The 10,745-nt window shown below is 35.6% G+C and overlaps 1 protein-coding gene across 1 annotated transcript; it reads right to left on the bottom strand.

Annotated features, from left to right (window-relative positions):
• Nucleotides 1–7,194: 7,194 nt before the first annotated feature.
• LOC122134112 (N-acetyllactosaminide beta-1,3-N-acetylglucosaminyltransferase 2-like) lies at nt 7,195–10,486 on the bottom strand. Its single transcript, XM_042774879.1, has 2 exons — nt 10,408–10,486; nt 7,195–10,315 (listed from the first exon to the last, which is right to left on the bottom strand). The coding sequence occupies exon 2, from the start codon at nt 10,066–10,068 to the stop codon at nt 8,794–8,796; it is 1,275 nt and encodes a 424-aa protein (XP_042630813.1). The 5' UTR covers nt 10,069–10,315; nt 10,408–10,486; the 3' UTR covers nt 7,195–8,793.
• Nucleotides 10,487–10,745: the final 259 nt, after the last annotated feature.

Below are 10,745 nucleotides of genomic sequence, written 5' to 3' on the forward strand. Positions count from 1 at the left end.
TTTACTTTTTATGTACTTCTCAGAAATATACTTTAAATAGACATTTAAGTAACTTACTTACAAAAAGTCTAAATGTATGTGAACTATACTTGTGCTCCTAGAATCTGTGTTTTCATTATTACACGGTAGAGGGCGCTAGTACACATCTTCTAAAAAAAAATACAAGAAGAAGAAAAAGAAACAACATATACTAACACATGTAACACAATCATCTGACATGAAACAGCATCAAAATTGTAACTTTATGGAATAAAATGTTGACAGATGAAGAGGTTATAATTACAGTCAAGCTTTGGGGTGTTGATCGACTCCATCTACGTTTTGATTATCATTCTGAATCCAATTCCTAGTCTTTTTTCCAGCTTTTTGTTCAAAATGTTATTTCTTTATTTTTTATGAAACTTGCCCACATAAAAGTGTTTAAAAAAAGAATGCATGAAGCTAGAATAAAATGTTTTTGTTTACAAGCAGATACCCTGTTCTTTCTTTGGATGTTTTGTATGTTCAGATGTTCATATAACAAAATGTATACAAATTAAAACCTAAATAAGGACATAGTAGTATACTTAAAGTATGATGTAAAGTTCACTTATGAGCATACTTGCAGTATAAAACTACTGAACTAGTAGTTTACTGAGACTATACTTCTTAGTGTACAAAGTATTTAATTAGTAAACTATTAATATACCTATAAGTTCACTTTTAGTATAATTGCAGTACAAACTACAAACATAGTGGTAAACTAGTTGTGTACTCAAAGTTTGCTACTGTTATACTTAAAGTATACTTAAAAGTATATTTTTATATACTAGAAAATGGGCCAATTTAGTCCCAAGGAGTATTGAAACATTCACTAACAAGTATACTACTAGAACATGGATATTTGTATACTTGATACATAAAGTATACTTAAAAATATACTAGAGCTTTACTTAAGTATACTTAAAATAAACTTGAAGTATACTAATTTTTTGGTAAGGGAAGTGTGGAACTATAAGAATAAAGCATGTTTTTAAACGACCTTTGCAAACGACCCTTTTGTGCTTCACACCTCCAACTCAAGTATTAAAATTTAAAGGTGAAGGCATGTCTAAACTGGTAAAAGTGGGCATCTTCCAAAATGTGTTTTAGTCTTATCCTGAATCATTATAGAATGCCAATGCCTATAATAAATGTTCAGACTATTTTAGACCAAGTGCTGCAGAGTAGCAAATTTTATTTGAAACAAAAAGGTAAATGAATAACAGACAAAAAGATACAGGTAAGACTTCACAGCTTTAATGAACTACAATCCCACGAAGCACCGTGAATCACATTACTCAAATTTAAAAAGAAATATAAAACTATTAATTTAAAGTTGTTGGTTGTGTCTGTAAAACCAATATGTTTTAATTTCATTACAAAATATGCATGCATAGGCCTATATATATATATTCAAAATATATATATATTCAAATGTTTGAGAATTTTGAGAGGATTCATTTGCAGCGCTTCATAGGCGGAGCTTAGGATCTCTCAAGTTGTTCCAAAACCTGTATGAGTTTCTTTCTTCTGTTGAACACAAAATAAGATATTTTGAATGAATGCTGTAAGAATGAAGTAACTTAGCTGTTGTGTTCCATATTTTTTCCCATAGGCCTGCTATGGACATCAGTGGATACCGTTATTACCCGCATTCTTCAAAATATTTTGTGATTAAATCTGTGTTCATAAGAAGCATCCATCAAGATTTTTAAATTCAAACAGTTGCGCCCATCTATCCAGAATATCTATTCAAAAATGTTGTAGGCCTATATATGTATATAATATAACATTTATTATGAATTTAATCCATATTAAATGATCACTTCACAGGGCTCTTAAAACACTCTAGTCTTGAACATTCTGGGGAACTGCAATAAATATTGTAATTCTTCAGCACCAGGAGGCACTATAACTACAAGAATCATTTTTGCCTGCCGAAAAAAGTTGTTACTTTGATATTTTAAGATATGTTAGCATTTAGTCTATATACATCACAAACAATTATTGTTTGGGATTAATATAGACTAAATGCTAAAATATCTTAAAATATCAATATGCAAACCAACAACTTCAACCAATACAATTTCAAAAGCCAGTATTTCTGTGAAGAACATCTAGTTCACACAAAAAAAGAAGAAAAAAAAAGAAAAGGTAGTTTGCATCAATTTAATTGATATTTCAGAGTGAAACCCGCAGCAATAATAATTATAGAATTATGTAATTACCATAATGGTCAGTATGTACAATTACTGCAATAATTGTGCTTTCTGTTAGTTAATCAACACAGTAAGACAAAAAGTGATTGTTAACAGTTCTCATGTTGCATTTCCTCCAATATTTCTTGACATAAGCTGAGGACAATATGGATGCTATAAATAAATGTATTAATATGTCTCAGACTGCGTGTCATAGCTCACACAACAGTTACAAGGGTTCTCATCCACACAGATACACTCACACAAACTTAAAAATGTTCCTCATGAAGATTAAGACATTATCAGGATCTATGTGGAAAGTGCAACATAAAATAAAAACCCAACCACTGACAAAATTAATGAGCAAATGTTTAAAATCTTTTAAAAACGACCTATATTCGCTTATATGAGTGTTTTTGATGCCTCAGTCAAATAGAAACAATGCAGCTGCAAAATTTGAAATCAAAACATAACCGCTTGACATCATAAAACTGTAATTACTTCATTAGAAATGACACAGAAATGAAAGTACATAAATCAATATGTCATTTGGATTACCTCAAGACTATTCATGCAAATACAGACAAGTAAAAAAGCAATATCAACTAGGTAACTTTACCTAGTATGCCAACAAAATGTTATATATATAATATATATATATATATATATATATATATATATATATATATATAAAAAATACTTGAGGAAACAGAATCAGCAATTTGAGTTGTTTTAAGTTCTGATTTCAGTTACAGCAATCACTAAATAACTTGAATGTGAACTTAACATTGCGTTTTGTTTGTGCTGTTCAATAATTCACACAGACATACCTGGATACTGCAAAGTGAAAACAATATAACAGTCTAGAAACATGAAATTATAGTTTAAGCATATACAGTCTGGATTTCAAAAATATACTTAAATCCTATCATTTGTTAAGTGTTTTACATTTATCACTAGGTTAAGGAGAAAAGACACTCATGTATATAAAAAAAAAGTCACAGAAAATGATGGTAGTCATGCAAGAGTTATCACAGATCACCAGTCTGATAAATTATGCATGATTAAAAAAAATAAATTAAATAATAATAATAATAAATTTTGGATAAAAGCGTCCGCTGAAATTATTAAATGTAAGAAATTCATCTTCCACAAGACTAACGTTCCAGGAAGAGTTATGGTTCCCAAGAAGAGTTATTTTCAAGCAACACTGCACCCTTGCATTTTACTCACACAACAATCTGATTTCACACAATCAAACTTGTTAAACAGTGTGTCTGTCTTTCTCAAATTGAACACCAAACATATTGTAAAGAATGGACAAGAAGAGCTAGTCAATGAGGTCTAAAACTTTTAAACTCCAAAATAGGACATATAGAGGTAATGTGAATAAATCCATCAGCTTCACTAGCTATTGCATATTGGCTACATTCACACTGCAAGCATTAGTGCTCAATTCAGATTTTTTGGTCAGATCTGATTTTTTATATGGCTGTTCACATTATCATTTTTAAATGTGGCCAATATCAGATTCTACGATGGCGTTTTAGTGCCACGTTAAAAAAATAAAAAAGTCTAAGATTACAAGATATAATATTTTGAGAATAAAGTCGAAATGTTACGAGAATAAAGTCAAAATATTACGAGAATAAAGTCAAAATGTTTCAGGAATAAAGTTGAAATATTACGAGAATAAAGTCAAAATGTTTCAGGAATAAAGGCACAATATAACGAGAATAAAGTCAAAATGTTTAGAGAATAAAGTCAAAATGTTTCGGGAATAAAGTTGAAATATTACGAGAATAAAGTCAAAATATTGTTCAATCAAAAGACTGGGAGCACCGGGAGATATTCCAAATTTTCAGCTTTCAAAATCTGTCAGTTTTATAGTGAAATACAAACAATATATTACAACTAGATAAAAAAGTTTACCAAGACAAACTTTAGGTTTGCTTGAGAAAGCCTAGCCTGAAAGTTTGAAGCAGATGTTAAAGCCTGAAGTTTGAAAATTTCGCTGTATTCACTTCCGTTTAAGCGCCGTTTAAGTTCTTTCTGATTACAATAATGAGACATTATCTTCATTATAAATTAAGCTATAGGCTACTGTTTTATAGGCTCACTTTTATATCTTGCTATAAATTTGAAATAAAGAGGAAAAATACATGTATAATAGTATTTCATAATAAAACCGACAGAATTAGAAAGCTGAGCTGTGTTATATTAAAAGCAACAAACACAAAATTATTGCGATTACTGGGTGGCTGGCGTGCTACAAATAATGAATGGAAGACGTTAAATATTATGTCCAATCATTTACTGTATTATACCATGAATAAAACAGCTTGTGAATAGGCCTAGTCACTTACATGTTATAGCCTACAGGCTACCTCAAAAAAAAAAATATATTATAACTTAGCCTATGTTAACGAGTTGGACCCCACGAGTTTTATTAATTAAATAGGCTACATGTGAGGAATAAATTGCTATTGGGTGGCTGGCGCACTACAAATAACAAATGCAATGGAAGACATGAAATATAATTTCAAGCATACTGTCCCCAAAATGGTATGATTTCTGCTAATAATCCCACATATATTTGTAGTGTAGCTCATTAAAAAAAGCGTTAAATAAGAGAGCTAGAGCGCCCCCCAAAGGAATGTCGATTGGGTGTGTGCGCTGGTGTTAAGATAAAAAGTTGTTACTGTTCGTCTGTTAATAAATATCATATTCGTGATATTAAGCTGTTTCCGGAGTCTTAAAATTGACTCTTCCTCATCCCAGTAAGATGATGGATCTATGACGTCACTTTGTAGGCAGATCGGCTGTTAGCATGACACTGGTTCCCTCGACAAAAAGCCGATAGGATTTTTCCATAGGCTTTTGGATTATCGCGAAAAATAAGCCCGGTTTTGAACTATAGTTCATGAAACTTACACGTTTTGTCCATCAAGATAATCTTCACAAAATAATATAACTAAAATAAAAGCTAAGCTTAGACTATAAATGAACTACAGCACCACGGTCGCTCGCCTTCAGCATACTATAATAGAACTTAAGCTTCAACTTTTTCAAACTTATTTTTAACGTGTTCAGTGAAAAGGATTTACTCTGCATAATTAGGGTGACTCTGCATATTAGGGTGAATATCTAGTTTTTGTCTTTGTTTGCTGCGCAAACTGCGCAGACCAATTGTTGTATGACAAAGTACCGTGAGTACCGTGAGAGCTCTAGAGAACAGACAGCTTCTTGTGCTTTTGTACATTTCGAAATAAGGCGCATTAAAAGTCAATAAATCCTTAATATTAATATTTTATTTAAAAACGTGTCTCCACAAACTATTCAATAAAATTCTAGTCCATTTAGGCTAATCTATTAAATAACAGCAGAGTGAGTGAGTTTTTGTATATGGCAAGATTAAACTTATTTTAGTGAATAAAGTACCGCATTTCAGCTTTGTTAGGGAGAGTAGCCTACACAAAATGTTATTTTATCCTTGCTTTTAGGAAATCCTCATATGCTTTCTAACAGCTTCATGTGGCCGTAAACATTTAAATTTAACGTGGCTTTAAGCACTATGCATTGTTAGTTTCACTTTCACCGTGACTAAGCCGGTAAATGTGGTGTTTACATGGAATAATCGTAACAGTTTACCTTACGAACCCAGAGTCTCTGCATCAGTTGGAAAGCGATAAAACAACCATCTTCCATCTGAAGACTTCTGTTGCATTTCCGGGCATAACAAAAAAACATCGTCAACCAACAATATAAAATGCGGGAAACTATTAATTGGTTATTCTGCAATTAATTGTATTACAAATTATACTACGACTGGAAAATACTGTAAATTGATAAACTGTTGGCAGTAATGACATTTAATGTCTCCTATGCGCCATGTAGTCCCATTTAGCAACTTGTTAGCAACCGTCTTTTTAAAGAAACGTATCAGTTTAAAAAAAAATCACCAGTGGGGTGTAACTGGTGTGTTTTATGTTGTAGAATAAAACGTGAAAGTATCTTGAGCCTGTGTGAACCATGGACCTTATTCTAGGGATTTTACCAAAATCCCATTCAAAAAACCCATTGACTCTGGGATGGAACCGGAAGTGCTAAAATGTTAAGTTGCTAACTTGCTTCAGGGTTTTTGCCTACAGAGTAGAGGTCTTCACGGGTCCAAAAATTTGTGCCCGAACCCGAAAGAGACCCGTAATGTACTACACCGAACCGACCCAGACCCGTCTGTAATTTCAAAAGCTGGACCCGGACCCGTGTAGATCCGAGAAATGTCTACCCGGACCCGTCTACTATTTGAAAGCTGGACCTGAACCCGCCGGCAAGACATAGACCCGACTGGACCCGATTGTCACATATTCCACCTTAATTTGCTATTACAAGTCAATAAACCTGTTGCTCATTCAGTGCCATGGCCGCTGACGTTATTTATTTGCTATCATCTCTGTGCTCTCTGCTCTGCGTCGAGTCTGAATCTGACCACTAAAACTTTAAGATTAAACGATTCATTTATATTATTATAAAAATGGGAGAAAATGTAAATCGCGGTTTGGCGGTGTCCCTCACTGGTTTCCATAGAAACATGACACGTGCTTGCGACTGCACATGCGTGCTAGCTGGATCAACCTAAAATATGCTTTTTAACGCAATTTGAGCGTCATAGAAAACATTCATTTGACAGTTCACCTCAGATTTTGTTGTTGATTTGAAATATATTAAATATGAGTGTTTCAAGTCTGCAAGCATTATTACCGTTCGTGCACTTGCATTAACTCTGAGTCTGCGTGCTCTGTTTCTGACGGCAGAGAGAGAGAGAGAGAGAGAGAGAGAGAGATCGCGAGAGAGAGAGAGAGAGAGAGAGAGAGAGAGAGAGAGAGAGAGAGAGAGAGAGAGAGAGATCGCAGAGTTTTCCTCACGCTTTTCTTTTCCTAATTTTACAAGTTGCAAGTTATATAAAAAACACAAGCAGTGTCTGATCACGGCCGGGTGTTCTCAGAGTCCGATGACTCCAATCGCACGGGTATTACACACAATGTTAAACAGACCCGGGACCCGAAGTAATAGATTCGGACCCGACCCGGACCCGGCTGATCATTTAAAATATAGACCCGAACCCGTACGGGTCCCGGGTCGATGGGTCTCGGGTACACTGTGAAGACCTCTACTACAGAGTGACATCATAGTTCCACCACTCTATATTCAAATCAACTCCGGTGGCCTGGAAACTTCTCCCGGTGCTCTCAATCTGGCCATTTGCATGCTCAAAATGTTATTTCAATTTCTACGATTTAAAGCTTGTGTTGTTGGGAAGCGCAAGTCAAGTGGAAAAAGACAGTATACTGCTAGAATATACACCTCTTTGAAAGTTCACAGATGATTTTTAATATAACTCCGCCTGGATTTGTCCAAAAGAAGAAAGTTGTATATACCCAGGATGCCTCGGGGGTGAGTAAAACGCAGCCTAATTTTTGGGTGAACTAACCCTTTAGAGAGTCAGACTTGTAACCCAGAGGTTGTGGGTTGGAGTCTCAGGTCCAGCAGGAATTGTTGGTGGGGGGAGTGAATAACCAGCTCTCTCTTTCACCTTCAATACCATGACTGAGGTGAGACCCTTGCGCAAGGCACTGAATATGGCTGGAATATGGCTACATGGCTGCCCACTGCTCCGGGTGTATGTTCACTACTGTGTGTGAACACTTGGATGTGTTAAATGCAGAGCACATATTCCGAGTATGGGTCACCATACTTGGCCACACGTCACTTCACTTCACAATGTGAACGTAGCCAGTATAAGATCGGATCAAATTGTGACCAAAAAATAAAAATAAAACATGAGCAGATGTTTGACCTTAGATAAAGCATAGTTGACTCAAAAAGAAGGAAAATTCTCTCACTTCATGTCATTCCAAATCTGTAAGGCTTGCTTCTGTGAACCACAAAGCAGGGCATTTTAAAGAATGGTAGCCATTGACTTTCATTGAGTAGAGTACATGATTTTGACTTTCTGGGTAAACTATCCCTTTAACATTTTAAGGTTTGTGTTTCCATGTCTTTTTTTTTTTTTTTATAATGAAAGTGAAGTAAAATAACATTTTACATTTTTAAGGAGTTTTAAAGATTCTATCCATTTACATAAGAACAAAAACACCTGAAACACTCTTCTAAATATGTTTTCTGCAGAACAAAGCAAAACTTGTTTTGTACGAGTTTGGAATGACATGAGGATGAGTAAACGATGACTTATCCCCACCCTAACTGTGTTAGATAACCTGTACAAGTTAAACCGGTAAACCTCACTCAATGTCAATTGCACAGAAACATAAGATATGATGGTGTTAGACATCAAGTACAATATTCAAAGAAATAAAACCAAATCCTTTCAAACTAACTGAAAACAAACAAACAAACAAACAAAAGTCTTCATCCAGGGTCTCTTAAGAGGTACTTTAATGCTCTGCACTGTCCCCATGTTGCCCCCAGAAAATTTCACCAGTTTGTTCTTTTCAAACAAGGGTTTGATCAAGCATAACAGCTGAACATAATGGTGTTTAATAGTTTACGAATATCAGCAGGTCAGCATGATGCTGTGCATATTTCTCCACAGTCTTATAGTCTGCACAGGGTTACGTTGGTGCACCAGGAGCAGGTCTTGGTGTACACAGGGGTTCTCTCGATCTTGTTCCCGAATGTCAAAGGTCTTGAAACCCTCGTGTTTTGTTGGAGTGATTCCAAGTGCCTTGAAGCACATCCCATTGTAGACGTCATCAATAGGGAAGAAGGGTATGTAAAAGGAAACGTGGTAAAGAGATGGAACAAGGTTTCCAGAAAAGATGAATCCACCGCCACCAGCATAAGGAGGGTAAGTACCTTCATAGAATGACTGAGGAACATAATATTTGATTTTAGGGTCCCGTAATGGGTTGGCCTTAGAAATGATCTGCCCAGTGTACAATGCCATGGCCTGTTCGGGCTCCAGAGACTTCAGATGATTCAGTATCGCTAGAGTGTTAGCAAAAACATCATCGTCACCCTTAAAAATGAAAGACGCATGAGGACAGTTATCAAGCATCCACTTGAAGAACACATGCTCCTTTAGAGTCAGGTTGTAAAAGGATTCATGAAAATCCCAGACGAGAATGTCTTGAAACTGCTGAGCTTCAAGTGAAACCAGTTTGTCGATCTTGGGATCATCCGCAGATGATCGGCCCAGCAGAAAGACAGTTCGTACTTGAAGTCCATTGTCATACAAGCCTTCTCTTCCCCAGGTCTCTCGGACTGCTTGGCGGCTCTCGAAGTGCCCTGGGATGGATTTGATCGCAAAAAGGAGGAAAATTTGATCCTCTCCGTTCTCTGACATACACTTGTCAGGCTGATCGATAAGAAGCAGTGGGTCTCGACACTCCATGCCTCTAAGGAATTTTCCATAAAGTGGAGGGTATGAATGAACATCTTGAATGTTGGTTTGTATCAACTCAAAACTATCAGGCTGACAGTGAAACTTATGTGGGCCTTTCTGTGTTTGATTGTCAGTGGAATCAAACTGCCTAAGGAGAGAATGAAACTTCCGGTTCCAGAAAGCACCATTTTTGGGAATGTCTTTTCTAAAAGTCTCAGAAATTGTAAGGTGTGGAAGTTCATATGGCATAACACTATGGGTTTTCTTTTTGATACTCCTGACAGCTACAGTTGTAGGTTTTCTTGGTGTGGAATCTGGAACCGAAGTGATCTTGGCCAAGTCACTTTGTTTGTGTTCCACATCCTTTAGTTTGGAAAAGAAAATGACAAGACAAAAGCTGCTAGCTAGTGCTACGATGAGTAATTTCATATACTTCTTTTTCATTTTACAACAACTCTGTTTAGAGAAGTGCACTCTTGAGAAACAAGTAAGGATGTTGGTCTTTACAGGAACTGGTGGGGATTTACACAACGGAATGTACTTGAAGCACTGCTCTGTCTCTTGATTTGTCCTTGTGGAATCGAAGTTAGCTGATCATACATTTGCTTTTTATAGGCAGAACAACATGCATCTTCTACTGAATTCAGTTCCTTCGATTAAATTCCCATTGATATCAAATTGAGCTGTGAGCCTAGCAGACAGAAGAAACAGTAACGCTACTGAGATCACAAAGTGACAGTGAAACAGTTTATTTGTTTATATGAAGACATTAACATAGCATACCAGATAACACCAAATGACTTCCTGTAGGAAATTTATGTGGTTTGTGTGGGTGAAGAATGCTGTCTGTCACTTACGAAAAAGGCTGCAAGTTCACTGAAAAAAGAAAATTAAATCATCATTAATTCAACCTCATGTTGGTCCAAAGCATTTATTTCTTCTTTCATTGTATGGACAAAATAACAAATTTTTCAAAATATTATCATTCATGCTTCAGAGAAGTCAGTCAGTCAGGCATAGAGGATGGAACAACATGAGTGTGAAACTGAAACTGGGCTAAGGCTCTCAGTGCCAACATCACCTTACAGAAAATGTAGTATTACTATGACTAGCATGTTCTT

Source organism: Cyprinus carpio, chromosome A18 (assembly GCF_018340385.1).
Source record: "Cyprinus carpio isolate SPL01 chromosome A18, ASM1834038v1, whole genome shotgun sequence".
NCBI classification, from domain to species: Eukaryota; Metazoa; Chordata; class Actinopteri; order Cypriniformes; family Cyprinidae; genus Cyprinus; species Cyprinus carpio.

Excerpts from the sequence above, each read along its gene's own strand:
- LOC122134112 (XM_042774879.1), bottom strand. The coding sequence starts at position 10,068 with ATGAAAAAGAAGTATATGAAATTACTCATCGTAGCACTAGCTAGCAGC.